Source organism: Sturnira hondurensis, unplaced genomic scaffold (genome assembly GCF_014824575.4).
Source record: "Sturnira hondurensis isolate 20B ecotype Veracruz unplaced genomic scaffold, ASM1482457v3 Scaffold0004136, whole genome shotgun sequence".
Taxonomy (NCBI): Eukaryota; Metazoa; Chordata; class Mammalia; order Chiroptera; family Phyllostomidae; genus Sturnira; species Sturnira hondurensis.
Window position 1 is genome coordinate 23,407,975 of NW_028076767.1, and position 18,996 is coordinate 23,426,970.

At 48.4% G+C, this 18,996-nt stretch overlaps 1 protein-coding gene across 2 annotated transcripts; it reads left to right on the plus strand.

Moving 5' to 3' along the window:
• Window positions 1-786: 786 nt before the first annotated feature.
• ACTR5 (actin related protein 5) lies at window positions 787-17,460 on the plus strand. Of its 2 annotated transcripts, none has more exons than XM_037044056.1 (9): window positions 787-1,420; window positions 2,626-2,855; window positions 4,490-4,659; window positions 7,862-8,079; window positions 8,784-8,966; window positions 13,655-13,771; window positions 14,404-14,543; window positions 15,555-15,687; window positions 16,514-17,460. In XM_037044056.1, the coding sequence occupies exons 1-9, from the start codon at window positions 1,025-1,027 to the stop codon at window positions 16,769-16,771; spliced, it is 1,845 nt and encodes a 614-aa protein (XP_036899951.1). In that variant the 5' UTR covers window positions 787-1,024; the 3' UTR covers window positions 16,772-17,460. The 2 variants fall into 2 exon arrangements, with proteins under 2 accessions (XP_036899951.1, XP_036899952.1); XM_037044057.1 differs by having other exon boundaries at window positions 1,336-1,420; window positions 2,623-2,855.
• Window positions 17,461-18,996: the final 1,536 nt, after the last annotated feature.

Here is an 18,996-nt window from a genome sequence, read left to right on the forward strand (position 1 = left end):
TTCACTGTCACCTTTTTAAATGAGCTTGCTTTATCTCTCAAACTTAAGTGTTCAAACTTAAGTTTTATCTCTCAAACTTGAGTGTTCTAGCACTGGGAGGGTAGGGTTAAGGTGTTGCTCTAATTCTTGTCATTCCCCCTAGCTGGTGGAAAGAGAAAATGGAGGAGGGGGCAGTGTGCCCAATCTTTTTGGAACTAAAACTTGGAGGCTGGGGTGTCCACATCACTTCCACTCCCACTTCCATTGGCCAAAACTCAGGATCACAACAAGCGAAATGACCACGAGGGAAAGCTGTGTCACTAAAAGGAAGAGAGTATACATGTCGAAAGACAGCAGTATTTTTCTTAGTGTTTGAGGTCTCCAGTTAGAGGGCACAGTCTTTGTAAGTTCATAAATACATAACGCTGTTTTAAAACTATACTGTATGATAAAATATAATACAGATGCATAAAAGTGCACAAATCATAAATAGCTAGCTTGATGAATTTTTACTAAGTGAACATGCCTGCCTAGCGAGCTCCCTAGCCGAGAAGTTGAACCAGCAACCCAGACTTTGCATTTCCTTGACTAGAAGGCTAGCGGCTACGTAACCACGTGCAGGCGGAGCCAAAGGCCGTTGAAGGTGAGTTACCCAAAAATAAGGCGTGGCTAAACTAAAAGGCGGGGCCCCATGGAGATTAGCGTCCTTTGCTGGAGGCTGGGAGGGCCGGGGCTTGGTGACGCTCACATGGGGCGGGGCTTACTAATCCAGAGTCCGGGCTAGAGCGAAGGGGCGTGGTCAGGTCAGAGGTTTGGTTACGAACTGCAGAATTTAATGGCGAGGACGGACGGGCCTGGCGATCCCGAAGGTAGCCTGGGCCACGAGGGGCGAGTCAGCTGAAGAGAGTCGAGGGACTCAGCGACGAGGTGAGGTTCGGAAGCTCTTTAGAACCGGAGCCAAGAGGCGTTTTTATATGCAAGGGGGCGGGGCTTCGCGCTGTCAGGGCGGACGCAGCAGAGGAAGGCGGAGCCAGCGCGTTGCAAGATGGCGACCGTTAGCGCTGGGCCGGTGGGGAACGTGTTCCCGTTCCGTGACGCTCGCGCCACTCCAGACCCAGTGCTGGAGGCCGGCCCGGTGTCACTCGGGCCACTGCCAGTGCCTCTGGTGCTGGACAACGGGTCCTTTCAGATCCGCGCCGGCTGGGCGTGTCCCGGACCGGACGCGGGCCCAGAACCGCGGCTGCAGTTCCGCGCCGTGTGCGCTCGCGGGCGTGGCGGGGCTCGGGGCGGAGCAGGTCCACAGGTGGGCAACGCGCTAGGTAGCCTGGAGCCGCTGCGCTGGATGCTGCGCTCGCCCTTCGACCGCAACGTCCCAGTTAACCTGGAGCTGCAGGAGCTGCTGTTTGACTACAGCTTCCAGCACCTAGGTGTCTCCTCGCAGGTGAATGGTGGGGGGAGGGAGGTGGGTTGGGCTTGAGGAGGAGCGATGAGGTAGTGTCTGTGCACACTCTGCCCTTGGAGAAATAATAGTCATTCCAGTGGCACTCACTGTTATCTAGTCACTCATTTAGTCACTCGATCAAGTGCAAGCTCCTAACGTGTGTAAGCTCTGCGTTAGGCGTTTGGGGTACAGCAGTGAACAGAACAACGCCCGTTTTCTCTTGGAGCATACATTCGGATATGTGCCTCATTTGTTAATGCATTTATTAACTAATGTGTATTAAGCACTGAACTCTGTGTCAAGCACTTTTCTGGGCGTTTGGAATACGTTCGTGAGTGTGACCCAAAACTTGTGCTTGTGGATTGTGGAGTTAGTATGGACAGAGATTCTAGTATGAAAAGACAGACAATAAATAGAATTGAGTAGTAGATTCTATGGCATGATAGGAAAAGATTATATTTTCTCAGTAACATGGTCAGGGTGCAACTCAGGAAAAAGGTGGTCCTAAGTAATCGGAACTCACCCGTTCCTTGAAAGGAGGCGGTTGAGTGAGCAAGCCATGTGAGTCTCTGAGGGAATGGTATTCTGGAGGAGCCAGCCAGGGAAAAGACCCTGCTGCAGAAGTGAGCCCTAATCTGAACTGCAGGGCAGGCAGGGGAAGGCAGGAGAGCAGTAAATGGGAGAGGAAGTCAGAGAGGTAAGAGAGGCCAAGTCACGCACATTCTAGGCTTTTTGCTGAGTGAAATGTGGAGAAGAAGAGAGACATGGCTTATGTTCCAAAAGGATCAGTATAGCTGCTGTATGGAGAACGAACTGACCTGGGTCATACAGTGGAATCAAGGAGACCAGTGAGGAGGCTGTTGTAGAAACCCAGATGAGAGATGATGGTGACTTATATAAGGGAGGTATCGGGGAGCAGGAGATATGGCAAGAAGCTGTTGGCTTCTGGAGGTATTTGAAGATAGGGCCAAGATGATTTATTGATGGTTTGGAAGAGGCTTGACTTAGTAACCTTAAATTGATGCTATGTGCACATTTTCTAAAACAACTTCCAGTAAAGATGAAATGAGTACTTTACCCTTGCTTCTGGTCAGGTTTTTGATTGGAGACCAAAAGCAAATTCAGCCCTTGCAATAGGGGTTTTGGCGTTTTTAAGAAGAGTGTTCTTGTATTGATCATCTTTTTGCTCTTTTCTTTCAAAGTAGGGCTGTGTCGATCATCCCATAGTTTTGACAGAAGCCGTGTGCAACCCACTGTATTCACGACAAATGATGTCTGAGCTTCTTTTTGAGTGCTACGGGATTCCCAAGGTGGCGTACGGAATAGACAGCCTGTTCAGCTTCTACCACAGTAAGCCAAAGAACTTGATTTCCAGCGGGCTCATCATTTCATCCGGATACCAGTGTACGCATATTTTACCCATCTTAGAGGGGAGGTGAGTCGCACTTACAGCATTTGAGTACTCTTTTGAGAAGCGTTCAGGAAACATTTATTGGGTGCCTGCTTTAAAGGTGGACCATAAACTGGCCTCTGGGCTTAGCTGTGACCTATCTCACTTTGTGACTGTGGTGAAGTCACTTCACCTTCCATCCTTTTTGACCTCCCTCCTCCTGGAGGGAGTTGGCATGGCATGGTCCAAATCCACAATTCCAGAATTTTATAATTCTGATTTATGGTGAGATAACAGTCCCTGCAGGCACTAGGGGCTCAATAAAAATATTTGAATAAATTATTTGAGTAAACTTAATATAGACTGCCTTTGTGTTCAGGAGTCACTTTCTTATTAAGACAGTATTATTTTCATGTAAAGCTCTTTAATCACCATAGGTTAGACTTTTTTCAGGTACAGTACCTGGCACATGATAGGTACTTATTAAATGTCTTTGAGTTAAATAAAAGGTGAGGGTAGTAGTTTCTGTTGTGTTTAAAATCTGTTCTCATTTTAGAGTTGGGCCTTTGTTGCCTGATAAGAGACAAGGCCAGCATCACGCTCTCCTGAGAAGATTTCACATTGAGTAAAGAGTGTGTATGAGTGGGGAAAGGAGCCCTGGCTTTGCAGCCCTGCTAAGGATGAGGCACCCAACCTCTTCACTTAGTTTGCTACCATGTAAAATTAGGACACACCGATTGCTCAGGGTACCGTGAGGATGAGATGAGACCACGTAGATGAAGGCACTTTGTGAACTGTAAAGCTGTCTGAACATTTAAGTCAAAACAAATGCTGTGGAATATCTTAAGCCCCATAGTGGAAATTTCTCTTCATTATGTAAGACAATATGCAGAAATGAAGAATAATGTTATTTTTATGTATTAGAAAATGATTTTACCTGAAGTCTGAGCAGTGATCAGATTGGAGCATATTCTGTTCTGTGCTGGCATCTGCTGGTGAGATGTGATATAGCAGCGACGTTTCAGTACACAGCAACTTCCTAGTGCTCTGGTGCTCTTTCTCGCATTGAGAAAATGAAGTGATTCTGGCTCTTCCCCTTCGGTTCTCGTGAAAGGGACCTGGTACTCTGAGGAGATTACAGTAAGCCAACATATGCGTGATTGCTTCATATGTTTGTGTCAGTAGAAGTCAAGTGTCTGGGGAAGGGTTCCCAAAGTCTGGCCTGCAGGAGAGTTGCCTGGCAAGCTTGTTCAAGTGTAGAGTCCCAGACCACCCCAGAGCAAATGAGTCCTGGGAATTGGCACATTTCACATTTTTGCAGATAATTAATTCTAGGATACTTGGTTCCAGGACCACAATCTGAGAAATACATGGTGAGTCACATAAGGGTCTGACTTGAGAGTACATGTTCTTCCCATTCAAGGGGTGTCCTTCTGAAACCTGTGCCAGAAGTGAGATGGCCCCGTGCCTGTCTGGGTGTGGACTAGGAATTGTGCATTGGTTAAGAGGCTGGACCGAGGGAACTTTAAAGTCCCTTCTAACTGTAAGGTTTTATGTTCTCCCAGCTGGTCTGTTTCTTTCCCTTTTATCTACATTAAATTATTTTCTCCTTAAAGGTGTTCCATATTCTCTTTCACGTTGCCAAAAACCAAGTGCTGTCTTCCATCTCCTGGTTGTAGGTTAGACGCTAAAAATTGCAAACGCATCAATCTGGGAGGAAGCCAAGCAGCTGGCTACCTCCAGCGTCTGCTGCAGCTGAAGTATCCCGGGCACCTGGCGGCTATCACGCTCAGCCGCATGGAGGAAATCCTGCATGAGCACAGCTACATCGCTGAGGATTATGTGGAAGGTAATGAAGAGGTCGTTGTTTGCTTGCGGCTTTTGGATAGTGTCCGATTTTGGGGGTGTTCCTTAAATTGTTCCCAGGATGACTCTTTTCTCACTTTTTATCCATTAGTTTTTAGAATCCCCTCCCTCTTTGGGTATTGACTTTCATAAACTATTTAGTTAATTGATAACTTACATAGGTTGTTTTCAAAGTTGTTTGGGCTATTCTAGTTCTTTTGCCTTTCCATATAAATGTTACTATTAGCTTGTCCATCCATATCTATGAAAAAGTTTTGTTGGGATTTTGATTGAAAGTACATTGAATCTACAGATAAGATTGGATATTAAGCAACAACATTCTAAATATAAATCCAGGTAAGATTAAACCTCCTGGGGAGAATCGACATTTTTCATACTGTTGAATCTTTCAGCTGATGAGCATAGTGTGTCTTTCCATTGATTTAGGTCTTTATTGATTTCTTTCATCAGCATTTTGTAGTTTTCATGATATAGACCCTGCACGTGTTTTATTAGATTTATGCTTAAGTGTTTATTTCTTTGTTTTTTTTCTTTCACTTTTCAGTTGCTCATTGCTAGTGGATAGATACTCAGTTAATTCTGTGTTGACCTTGTATCCTGTGACTTTGCCAAACTTAGTTCTGTTTTTTTGTGGATTCCTTGGGAATTTCTGTGTGTAGACATGCCATCTGTAATGACTTTTATTTCTTCCTTTTTGATATTTTTTTGTCTTTTATTTCTTTTTTCTTGCCTTATTTCACTGGTGAGGACTTTCAGTACAATGTTGAACAGGCATGGTGAGAGTGGGCGTTCTTGCCGTGTCCCAGTTCCTTGTCCCCGGGCTGTAGGGGGAAGCATTTCGTCTTTCTCTGTTAAGTACATGATGTTAGCTCTAGGTGTTTTGCAGATGCCTGTCACCAAGTTAAGGAAGTTTCTTTCTGTTCCTAGTTGTGCTGATCATTTTTATCATGAATGAATTTTGAATTTTGTGAAAAGGTTTTTGTACATCAATTAATATGATCCTCTATGGTGTTTCTGCTTTGGACTGTTCATTGTAATGATTACTTTTCAAATATTGAAGTAGGTTTGGTTTGCAAACCCACTTGTTCATGTACATATCTTTATATATATATTGCGTGATTTAATTTGGTAATATTTTGTGGGATTTTTGTGTTCATGAGGGATATTGGTCTGTAGTTTTTACTGCGTTTGGATTTGGTATCAGGGTGATGCTAACCTTGTCAAATGAGCTCGAAAGTGTTCCTTCTACTTTCTGGAAGAGACTGTATAAATATAATTGATATTACAATACCAGTATAATTGGTATTTTTAAAGAATGTTTGGTGGAATTCTTCAGTGGAACCATTTGAGCCTAGGAGTTTTTTCTGAGGGTTTTTTATACTATGAATTCAATTTCTTCAATAGATGTAGGACAATTTAGATAATCTAATTAATTTCTTTTTATTATTTCTTTCCTTCTACTTGCTTTAGGCTTATTTTGCTCTTTTCCTTTAGCTTCTTAACGCAGAAGCTTAGCATATTATGAGACCATTGTTCTTTTTAATGTGAGCAGTAGATTTCTTCCAGCACTGCTGTGTCTGTATCCCACAGATTTTGATATATTTTATTTTTTATTGCGTTCAGATGTTTTCTAATTTCCCTCAAGACTTTGTCTTTGAGCTGTTAATTCTTTAGAAATGTGTTGCTTTCTAGCCAAATTTATGGAGGTTTTCCTGTTATCTCTCTGTGATTTATTTCTAGTTTAATAAGATCAAAGAACTTTCTTTGTCTGCTATCAGTTACACTTGTGAAGGTCTGCTTTGTTGAGTGTTGCACACCCGGGAAGAGATCAGAAGATGACGTGCGTCCCGCTGTTGGTGGTGGAGTGCCCTTTGATGCCCTTCAGGCTCTGCTGGTTTGTGGGGTCTGTCAATTCCCCGCCTGCTCGTTTTCCATCTGCTGGCTCTTACCGATTATCAGGAGAAGAGTGTTAAAGTCTCTAGGTATAATCGTGGATTTTTCTATTTCGCCTTTCAGTTTTATCAGTTTTTGCTTTCAAGTATTTAAAGGTCTTTAGTTAGGTACCTATTAGGATTCTTATGTCTTAGCAAATGAACAATTTATCATTATATTGATATAATGTCCCTTTTTATCTTTGGCAATTTTCTTTGCTTTGAAGTCTGCTTGGACATTAATATAGCCACTCGAGCTTTCTTTTTTTTTTCTTTTTAAGATTTTTATTCATTTATCTTTAGAGGGGAAAGGAAGGAGAGAGGGAGAGAAATATCAATGTATGGTTGCCTCTCGCGTGTCTTGTGCTGGGAACTGGCCTGCAACCCAGGCATGTGCCCTGACTGGGAATCGAACCGCGACCCCTTAGTTTGCAGGCTGGTGCTCAATCCACTGAGCTATACCAGCCAGGGTGCTTTCTTATCACCAGTGCTTCTGTGGGACGCCTTTCCATTCTTTTACTTTTACTCTCTCTGTAGTATATTTTCTCAGTCTCTTTTCTGTTAGTTGGTATGTTAAGATGATTTTAAATTAATTTAATATTTTGATTTAGGTCCATTATTTTATTGTTTGTTTTCTGTTGCTGCCTTCTTTTGGTCTGTTAGAATACTTAGAAAATTTTTCATTATTACATTTTATCTGTTGTGGTTTTTTACTGTATCCTTCTATAGTTTTTCAGTGGTTGCTCTGGAGAACCTACTTTACAGAGTCTGCTTGGAATTGCTATTTTACCAGTTCAAGTGGAATGTGGAACTGTCGGCCGGCTAGAGGTTCCTTTGTCTTTCCTCCTTTTTGCTGGAGTTGTTGCGTGTAGTCATCTGCGTACATTGGGGACTCATCAGACAGCGTGATGGTTTTTACTTTTAGTTGTCAAACATTTTAAACTCAAGAGGAGGTTAGTCTGTTACATTTAACCAGATTTTCATCATTTCTGTTGTTCTTCCTTCATTCTGAATATTTCAGTGTTTCTTTTGGTACCATTTCTGTCTGAAGACCTTTATTTAGCAGTTATTTTAGAACAGGTCTGTTGGTATTACGTCCAGGTTTTGTAGTTGCATTTAGCTGATTAGGTGCCTTGGGAATTGGATGATGTGTGCTTTTTTCATCTTACTCAGACCTGGAACCCTAGTGTTGACTGTCTCATTTCTCTGCTAATAGTGTTGCTATTCCTAACTTTCAAAGTTGTTTCTTTGAAGAACTGCAGAAATGGCAGTGCCCGGACTATTATGAGAACAACGTCCACAAGATGCAGCTCCCGTTTTCCAGCAAGCTCCTCGGCAGCACGCTGACCGCCGAGGAGAAGCAGGAGCGGCGCCAGCAGCAGCTGCGGCGGCTGCAGGAGCTCAACGCCCGGCGGCGGGAGGAGAAGCTGCAGCTGGATCAGGAGCGTCTGGACCGACTGCTGTACGTGCAGGTATGGGCACATCCCGGCCGTGGCCTTGCTCAGCAGCACGGTCCCAGGGAATGTCCTCCCGTGTGCTCTTCCTTACCCATAAAACACATCTCCTCGGGGCTTGTTGGGGTCCAGAAGGAGTTTCAGATCGTCGGTATCGAGGATGGTGTAGCAGCAGATTTTTCTAAAAGAGCTGTGGACTCTGGCTTTGCTGGTTTGTGTCAGCCTTACAGTCTCCTTCATTTTTTAACTTTTTAACTGAAGTGCAGCATGCGCACTGTGAAGTGTGCCAACCTGACACGTCCAGCGCGTGCATTTGCACAATGGGAACCACACAGCCTGTCTGCTCTCCAGACCCCGAAAGAGGGCATTACCAGCAACCTGGCAGTCTCCCTCATGTCTGCTGCTGGTTCCCTTCCCAGCTCTCCCCACCCAAGTGATGACAGCGTTTCCGATGCCTGTCACCATAGGGTAGTTTTACTTGGTCATGTGGTGCTGAAACCAGGATACAGTGGCAGCCTAGAGACATCTGCGGGGGTGGGCATGGCGGGATAGCTGTGGGAACCTTTGGGTGAGGGGTGATTTTGTGGTGGGGCAGGCTGGGGAGCTCTGGGAGCCCTCTCCTGCCGTTGTTCTCTGTTTGACTTCTGAGCTACTGCTCTTTCCTTCCTGTTTGCGATTGCACTGGTGACTCTGGGGGTGCACTGGGACTGCTCCGGTTTCAGGAACTTCTAGAGGACGGCCACATGGATCAGTTTCACAAAGCTCTGATGGAGCTGAACATGGACTCCCCGGAAGAGCTGCAGTCCTACATACACAAGCTCAGTTCAGCCGTGGAGCAAGCCAAGCAGAAAATCCTCCAGTCAGAAGTCACCCTCGAGGTGGATGTGGTGGACAACAAGCCTGAGGTACCAGTGCCCGGGGAGGGAGGGCCCGTGGGGTCATGTAGAGAGAGCAGCCCTTTCTGAGGGTGGGAGTGGTGTCTTGAGAAAGCTGACATAAAAGGCAGCGGCTGTGACCAGACTTGGGGCAGAGAGAGCCGATGTAGCAAGTGATGTCCACAGGCACACAGATGAGGCAGTGACAGCACTGACTTGTGCCCCCTGACGTTCTGACCTGAGCGATTTCACCCTGTCGGCCTCTGGCCCCCCAGGGAGCGGACCGTGTGTGTGTAGAGTGGGAAGAACACGAGCACGCCAGTCAGACGGTGCCGTCTGGAACCCGAACTTCTCCTGCGAGGGTCCTTTGGCTGTTAGTCGTACATTCCCCTTAACTTTCTTCGCTGACATGGCCAACAGCGCAGGGGTGCGGGTGGAGATACGGGCCCTGAGTGGTGACGGGGCCGCCTGCAGGTCACGCCTTGGCCGAAAGTCACTGGTTGGCGCTCCTGCCTTTAGAGCTGGAGAAAGGTGTTCGTGAGGGCACTCACTGTTCCTGAATCTGCCATCTCCAGAGTTCTCAAACAGAGGAACTTGGTGTTGGTTTGTGACACTTCTGGGTCAGGGTTGACCATTCTAGCTTATTGGTGTTTTGTTTTTAAATCAAATTACTTTAAAACATATACTTATAAAGAGAGTCCTGCAGAAAAGTCCAGTTTGATGCTGGGTGCGGTGTGGTGCTGGCCGGTGACTTCAGAGCTCTCCGGCTCTGCACGAAGCTGGTGTTTTCAGTAACCGCCTCCTCGCTGGAGGCTCACTCTCGGCCCCTGCTTCACCTCCCGTCTCTACCCCTCTCTGATGGGCCGTGGACGACATGACAGCCCCTGGTCGCAAGCATGCCTGTGTGACAGAGCAGCTCCTGAGTCGGGCATCCCAGCCACAGCTAAATGCCTCACTGCGGTCTCGGGTCGAGGGGCCCGTTTCTGTGTCTCACTCACACACAGCATCCAGATCAGCGGTGGTAGAACCAGCGTGCATCTTCTAGTCTGCTTCTCCCGGCTGTCAGATCTGTGTTTCCGTTTGAGCTCTTTCTTTACTGGGATCCAGAACCGAGTTTTCTGTGTCGTTTATTCATCCACTTAGTTTTTATCATGCTTAACATGTCACCAGGACATCAGCGTCCTTACACCAGAGCTGTGCACTAAGCCACCAGCAGGTGCAGATTTAAAAAGGAGAAAGAAAAACGACTTTGAAGATGTGACTCCTGAGCAGCTGAAGGACTAATTTTTCCTTTTTTTGTTAATTTTTTTGTATCTGTTACATGCTGTGATTCACCCACACCTCCATTCAGTCAGCACATACTTTTTAAGTCCCTACTTTGTTTTGTGCTCTGGGGGTACGTATTCAAGTCCCTCTGGGCTTAGGGAGGTTTTGAAATGTCCGACTTTAGAAGATTTCTCTATACACAACAAATTTGACTGGTCTGTTTCCAGAGCTTTAATAGTCAGTACCTATTAACTAAGGGTGATTGATTACAAGCCCAGTGAGCCCAGTGTAGAAAGTTCCCTTTCCTGACAGCCGAGCTCAGAGCTGGCCTCTGCCTGTTCTTGTGCTTCTGTAGGCAGCCATGCTGCGTCTTTTCTTTTTTTCTTTCTTCTTTTTATTTATTTATTTTTAGAGAGAGGAAAGTGGGGGAGAAAGAGGGAGAGAAACATCAGTGTGAGAGAGAAACATTGATCAGTTGCTTTTCATACATGCCCCAACCAGGGACCAAACCCACAACCCAGGTATGTGCTCTGACTGGGAATTGAACCCATGAACTTTTGGTTTATGGGATGATGCTCTAGCCAACTAAGCCACACTGGCCTGGGCTCAAGCAGCCTTTTTAAAATTTTTTTTGTAAGATTTTATTTATTTATCTTTAGAGGGGAAGGGAAGGAGTGAAGGAGAGAAATATCAATGTATGGTTGCCTCTTGTGAGTCCCCTGCTGGGAACTGGCCTGCAACCCAGGCATGTGCCCTGACTGGAAATTGAACCGCGATCGTGTGGTTCGCAGGCCTGCGCCCAATCCACTGAGCTACACCAGGCAGGGCTCAAGCAGCCTTTTGAAACTCAAACATTTTATAATCTTTTCTGTTTCAGAGAAATGGGAGGAGGTGTCCCAGGGGTCTCCCACTCAGAGCTGGGTGTGGTATTCCAGGGATAAGGGGAGTAGAGGAGATGAGGATATAGTTCCTGTTCTCTTGGTGCCTCAAACTAAAACACGGGGCTGTAGAACCACACTTGGAAGGCTGTAATAACACTTGTCAGGTGTGTGGTAGGTCTGTGGGGAATACAGAGGGAGTTTTAAAAAAAGATTGGGATGTTTAAGCTGGGCCCTGAAAAATTATTTGGTTTCCATAAGTAGCCAGTGAGTAGGGAAGGACATTTTAGGTGGAAAGAACCACATGAGCAGGGAGCGTGGCACGTTTGGCGTGTAGAGTGGGAGAGCCGAAGTCAGGAGGGGCAGCAGGGCCAGACTATAAAGGTCTTTTTATTTATTTTTTAAATCCTCACCTGAGGACATGTTTTTATTGCTTTGGGAGAGAGAGAGAGAAACATTGGTCGTTTCCCACACGCACCCAGAGCGGGGATTGAACACACAACCCAGGTATGTGACCTGACCAGGAATTGACCCACACCCCGTCGGTTACTGGGTGATGCTCCAACCAACTGAGCCACACCCGCTGGGGGTATGAAGGTCTCTATCAATCAGCCTGGATATTGTCCCTCATACAGACAAAGCCTTCAAAGTGTGTTGGGCACAGAAGTAATTCAGTGAAATCGGTACAGGGAAATAACTGGTGGCAGTTAGGATGACAGGTATAGGGAGAGGCAAGGCCGGAGGTGGGAAGAGGGGATAAAAATGTGTTGCAGTTGACCCGAAATTTGTCTGGGGGGTAGAGGTGGAGGAGACACTTCAACTGTAGGTCCTAAGATCTTGGTGCCAGTTAGGGACAGAGGTGACAGGAGTGGCAGTGGCTGATGGTAACAGAACACACGACATGTGCCAGGCCTGGTGCTGAGCCCGTCTGCATCTCGAGTGAGTGCTGTCATCACTGCCATTTACAAGCGAGGCAGGCGAGACTTGGGGGAGGGAAGGAACCGCCCGGGGTGCCCGGCTGGAGGCGGTGCAGCCGAGACTCAGGCAGAGCATCGACCCGGGCGCACTCGGGTCACACTGAGGCTGCCCTGAAAGGTGGTGGTTGGAAGGCAGTGCCTTCGACCCGGCTTAGGAGGGTAACAAGCTGGATTTTGAATATCTCATTTTGAAAGTCTTTGTGGGACGTCATGATTTACAGAATTCAACTTAAGGCAGAGCAAAGACTTTGGAGCTAAGAAGTTCTATTTTGGGCCAAGGTTCCGCCACTTACTAGTGTAATGTTGTGGTAGGGGACTTACTGGACTTCCTGAGCCTCAGTTTCCTCGTCTGTGTATGGTTGTGTGGCTAGCGGGGGTCCCTGCTCCTGAATGAGATCCAGCATCGGCAGCGATGTTCCCACCTCCGTCACCAAGATCAAGGTCCTGAGATTCTCTCCTCCTAGTCCACCTACTTTCCTCCTTAAATTACCTATTTCTAAATCCTTCCCACTCATCCCGTTCTTTGGCATCACATGGAGAAATATTCCCTGTCCTTTCCGGGGTGGACCTTCCCTGTAAGTATGGTAAAGCCATGCATATTAGTCAGGATTGAGAATACATTGTCACCCATCTATGAGCCACATACGCCACGTGACTTTTGTGGGGGGTGTTGGGGTGTGTTGAAGGGCATTGGATGCTAGTTTACATCTGAAGTGTATGTGGGTAGGTTCTAGAGGGTGTGTCTGTGTGTTCCGGATTATATCGGTGATGCCTCATAGATTTTAAGAGTAAGAAGGGACTCGGAGAATGCATGCTGAACGCAGGGATCTCAGGTGAGCCCTCCTGAGACCCCATCTCATGAGACGGCCCTTTCTGCAGCAGCTGCCCCGTTGGAGCGGTCTCCGCGGACCGCCGTGGGACAGTTCTCCTGGGGCTTGTCCCTCTTGAGTCCCGCAGGCTAAACTCATCTGCCTTCATGCGGCAGCAGCACAGGTGGCTGAAGATTTCCCCCAGAACCACCCGACTCCCGCCTAACTGCTTTCGTCCAGGTCAAAATGAACCCGTGTTCTAAACCCTGTCCTGGGACTGTCCCTGCGCATCAGGCCCCGCCTGGGCTTGTTGTCGTTGAGGAGGGAGCCTGGCCCACGGGACTCCACGGACGGGAAGTGTCTGCCGCCTCAGGACCCTTCTGTCGCGTCATCAGCCCAGCGGACCTACTGCCGAGGGACTGTTTGTCAAGCCCACTAGTGTCAGCACGCGTGTTTGTTAACTGACGAGATGCATTCAGTTTTGCTGGTAGCGTGTGTGCTTTGTAAAGCACCAGCGGGCCGTCGGAAGGCTTCGGAGAGAGGGTGGGAGCAGAGGCTTGTGTAATAGGAGAGGGGGGACCAGGGCGGAGCCCGTTCCTGGCTTTTCAGTCTTTTAATCCTTGTGTTCGTGCGTGTTCTTTTTTTTAATAGTTGAGAAAATTTTCATAGTTTTTTGTGACCTTTTAGGCCATTGGGGGTTTCCAGTTCTTTTTTGTGATGGTGAGCTAACAGAAGTGAGACTCATGGAAGTTACAGGGTCCGTCCCGTGTCGTTCGTTCTGTCCTCAGACTCCTGACCTGGAGCCCCTGGAGCCATCTCTGGAAGACGTGGAGAGCATCAGTGACTTCGAACCCTTGTTTTCCGAGGAAACACCTGAAGTGGAGAAGCCGGTCCCCACTGTCCAGGTTGGACCCCATGCTCATGCTTTGCAGGCGTGACATAAATGACCAGGCCAGTCTAGTCTGCTTCTTTGGGGATGTTATTTTAAAAAATCTCAGTTATAGTTCTGGAATGGGTGGTGAGGCGGGGGGAGTTCCAGTACCTAAAACATCCAAAGTCAGGGTTTTTTCACTCGGACTGATTGGAGTTCCAGCACCGAGATCAGGGAATCTGTGTGGAGTAGTCTGTCCGATAGAAACATTTGAGCAAGTAATTGGAGGCTTTAGACCTGAAGACTAACTTTAGTGGTTTAATTCGAATTTAAGCCAATAACATTATGGCTAGTTCAGCTTGGCTCGGCTGTGCAGGAACCAGGGCGCAGAGCAAGGCCCTGGGCGGGGGGTCTGGTCTGCCAGCCTCTCTGCTGTCGCTCTTCACAAAGTCCCTTCCCTCTGCTATTTGGGGGCTGTTTCATGATGCAGATTTGTAGGTGGGAAAGAGGTAGAAAAGTGGAATTATCAAATCAGGAGAGCTGGGGAGAGGTTACTCTGGCGTGGACGGAGCTGTATTGGCATGGACCATGCAGTGGGAGGAAATTGGCAGCTGGGATGTTTGTCATGTGGCCTAAAAATATCTTCTAAACCTTGGGTTTTCAAAGCCCGTGTTTAACTTGGCAGCGTATCATCAGTTGTTCGTTGGGACGGAAAGAATCCGAGCTCCGGAGATTGTCTTCCAGCCGTCTCTCCTGGGCGAAGAGCAGGCGGGGGTAGCAGAGACCCTTCAGTACATTCTGGACAGGTGAGGCTGGAACTTCTTTTCCTTCTCTTTCCCCAAACTGGCCCCTTGGCTTTGAATGGTAGATTTGATGGCCAGGTGTTGGAAATCTCTCTCTCTCTCCTCATTGACTTGCTGTGCTCAAGTGGTATTCCTTATCTCTCACCAGGCCGGGCGAGTGGCTGGGGCTCTGTAATTGTTTTCAGTACATATGAATGCTCAGAAAAGAATTTTCTGGATTAGAGGAGCTTTAAGAATTTCTTTTAAGTCTGAGCAACGTGACAATGTATGTGCACCGGCTGTCACATACACGACGTTATTGAAGACTGGCGATTGTAAACCCCCCTACCGTTTGCAGAAATTGCAAGTTTTTCCCCTTTCCCATAGACATTTCTTTAGGAGTTTGTGTTTCTATAAGGGCACACTTCCCCTCCCATTTACACGGGCATTTCCCTGTAGTGTGAGTTTCATGATTCAAGTTGGACAAGTAAGGAACGCAGCTTTCAGTGCTGTGGCTGCTGGTGGCTAAGCAGGATGGACGCTCACTCCTAGCAAAGAAGAAAAGCTATTGCAGCTACCATTGGTGGCTGTCAGCTTTGTCTAATGGTGGGAAAGTGGTCAGACGTGTGTACGATAAAACTTATTAAAAATAAGTGGCCCCTCAAAGGGAGGCAGGGCTTCTTGGGTGATGGAAACGTTCTGCCCTGAGAGTGTGGCGACGAGGGTCACTGGGGTATAGGAATTTGTCAGACTTCGTCACTGTGTGTAAAGCACAGCTCAGTGAAGTCAGGTTTTAAAAACCACATGTTAGAAAGGCATACTAACCATGCGAAGGAAATGAATTGACCGTTCAAAGTGCGGTTTTGACTATTTGGCCTTCTGCAAAGACACAAATAATAGAAGGTGGAAGTTTTTAAAAAAACTTCCTGTGCAGATGTTTTCCCTTTTGTGCTGAGAGCTTACATGTCCACATCTGTGTTCTCTTCTGATGCTCAAGTTGAGGACCTTTGCCAGAAGGAACCCTTTCTCTCCTAGGTACCCAAAGGACGTCCAGGACGTGCTGGTTCAGAACGTTTTCCTCACGGGCGGAAACGTGATGTATCCTGGGATGAAAGTCAGGATCGAGAAGGAACTGTTGGCGATGAGACCCTTCCAGTCATCTTTTCAGGTACGGATTGTTCACGTAGCGGCTGCTCTGAAGATCGCATTAATTATTCATTTCTGATTGAAGAAGTAAAGGGCAAACGAGAAAACTCACTTTATAATTTCGTCATTTAGAGATATCCACTGTTAACATTTTTGTGGCTTTCCTTCTGGTCTTTATGTTCAGTTTTTAAAGCAGAATCATGTCCCATATATTTCTTTTTTTAATTGAAAAAGGAAGGCCTGCACAGAATAAAGTGCAGAGGATACAAAGGAGCGAACATGGAGAATGTCGCCCCCTCGCCTCGCCCCCAGGGCAAGCAGTGCAGACTGGGTGTTGGCAGCATCGTCCTCTGCTCTCACTTCCCCTGAGGCTCATTGGCTACCTTGGCCAGAGCCGCTCCGTATCATCAGCCTCTGCTCCCTCTGCTTCCTCTGCTCCCCTCTGCTCCCCTCTGGGAGGGGATTGGCCCAGGAAGGCCTTTCCTCTAGGTCAAGTGCCAGCTCCGCTTCCTTCTCCATCTGACAGCCTGTGATCAGCATCACTAGACCAGGAGGAGAGGCACTGGTCCCTCTCTGACCCGGAGTGGCAGGTCTTGTGTTCATAAGGTAGCTGACAGCTGCTCATTCCGTGAGGTCGAGTCTTCTGGACAGTTGAGGGCATCTCAGCTCAGCTTTGTTTGGAGGGTGCAGAGGTAGTCTGGCACTGTCCTGGGATTCACTGGGACCTGTCTTGGTATATTTTGGGGGCTGAAAGGTACGGGGCTGCAGCTGGGCCTGCTGAACATTCATCCCTCGAATCCTGATGGGAGATGGCCTTCTGGTGAACGGACGTTCTCTTTGTGTTGCAGGTTCGACTTGCCTCTAACCCCGTGCTGGATGCCTGGTATGGTGCTCGGGACTGGGCCTTGGACCACCTAGAAGATGACGACGTGTGGGTCACCAGGAAAGAATATGAAGAGAAGGGTGGAGAGTACCTCAAGGAGCACAGTGCGTCCAACGTCTACATCCCCATCCACCTGCCAAAGCAGGCTTCGCGCTCCTCAGAGGCCCAGGCGTCGGGCAAAGGCTCAGGGGCCGGTGGAGGGGGCACTGGCGAGCAGGCATGACAGAGGGGCCCCTCTGGGACCTGGGCCGCATCTTCCAGTGTGACAGGACAGTGACTGTGCTAGTTGTGTCAGGCCTGAGTCTGCTGGTAACCTTGGGCTACAAGATGGATTTCTCCTGGGGAGAACAGTGAAGAGACACTGGGAGTTACCCTGTAATACTTACCCTTCGTACGGGGCCTCTGCAGGGAGGAAACGTGACCTTCCGGTGTCTTTGTTGAACCAAGGTGAGCTGTGGCGTCTGCCTCCTGCGGCAGTCAGTGGGGACAGAGTGGAGAACAGTATGTCCTTCTGACTGCATTTTAAAGCTCTTTTGTTTTTTTAAAAAAAGTGTTTAACATTTTTATTGTCAGTGTAGATCTTTTTCTACATGTATTCAGAAATTGTGTGAACGCCCAGCAGGTGGAGGTCTTTCCCATACATATACAAAGGTGATGTTTCTGTAGTAAGAACAGTGCCCCATAAAATCTCGGGTGCTGATTTCCCTTTTCCTGTGTGTCCCCTTACAAGTGAGGAGAGGGCCCCGAGAGGGCAGCCAGGTTGTACGCTGTCAGTCCGCTCGGGCCTGCTTGGCGCCCGCTTCTGAGTGGGCAGAAACGGAGCCCTGGTCCAACTCTGTTCAAGTCTTATTGCTGGAAACTTTTCCACCATATGAGGTCTTCCGAAAGTTTTAAAAAATTTTTGTCCATGTGTTTGCTGGCTCCTTATAATTTTCTGGCCTTACTGAAGAAAGAAGTGTACAGGAGCAGGTTACTCCAGTAGTCTTTTCAGTTTCGCTGTAACCTCATATTTTGTGCACTTCATCGTAGGTGGACAAGTGAGCCTTCTCTTTTACGCAGCCTGCTTGGTGCGAGTTTTAACTCTCCAACACCCGGTAACAGAGCCCAGCAGGCCCCTGAGATGCCAGTGTCCTGTCACAGGCTGCGTACACGTCAGCCCATAGAGCCTCCAGCTCTGATGTCTCTAACCAGGCCACTTCAGAACCTGTTTGCTCAGGTAGCTCACCAAGGTGGGCACCTGGCCTCCCATTCTCAGGGGCCTATAAACTGAAGACCAGGAGGGGGCGGCGGCGGTGGAAGGTAGAAGACACAGGCCAGCCCAGTGCTCCCAGAGCGTTGCCACTGGCTGTCCCCGGTTGGGTCTAAGGACCCATGAGATGGTGACGGGCACGAGCTACGAAGAAGGGTCCGTGAGAAGAAGGCAGCAGCAGCAGCCTCCATGTGAGAGATTTCAGATCACATTTCCAGGACGAGGAGCCACAGTAACTGCTCTTAGGCCTGGGAGTCTTTTCCCATCATCAGTAGGTTAATCAGCCCGAGCAACAGTGGTTATAACAGAGGCCAAGAGGCCGTGGGGGTCAGGCCCCGATGGGGAAGGGCCCTGGGTGGGCTGGTGAGTCAAACAGGTGTGGAGTTGGCCCTGCTCAGGGGTCGTGTAGATTCAGGGAAAGGCAGAGATGGTTTGGGCTGTGGTGAGGCAGAGGCCAAGGGGCTGAGCCTCGGTCTCCCCGACCTCATCTCTCGCACGCCACTGTGAGCCTGCATGACCTCTCGGGCCACCTGAGCACGTGCAGCTTTCCCTGGGGGATCTATTCATTCCTGCCAGCACATGCGGCAGGGTTCCCCGGGCCCCTCCCACGAATCACCTGAAGGGCACTTGCCAGTGTCAGTGTCATGAGTCTTGTCTCTGCCCAAGGATGGTCGCTTCTAAACTGTAGAGCCTTCCCCAAGGGCAGGATATGTGTCTCTCCCAGCTGGGGGCATCCACAGCGCAGTGCTGGACCGGGAGGCAGGGCCCCCAGGGTTTGTAAAGGGTGACCCACTGCCTGGGTAGGTCAAGGAATGACCGCATCTGGGAACAGAGGAAGTTTGAGAATAGTGCGATCGTTCACTCTGTTGGGAGGAACACACTGGGAGTCCACACTGAGGACTTCTCTTCAGCCAGGGAGCCCTGCTCCCTGAGGCATCTTTACATCCCCACCCCACGCTGACCCTGATCGGATTGTTGCCAGAGCGGAGGTGGGTGTGACTCTGGCTGAGTGTTCTGGGGGAAGGTGTGAAGCAATGGACTCCCCTGGCCCAGCGTGAGGCCTGGGTGTAGAGTGCTGTGGCAGGAGGAGATGGCACAGGGGAGGGAGGGGCGGTCCTGTGGGTCTGCAGGACCCCCCAGGCTAAGGTTGGGTCAGGGCAGCCCTGAGGGTTGGGGGGCTGCCTAGAGGGCTCAGGGCC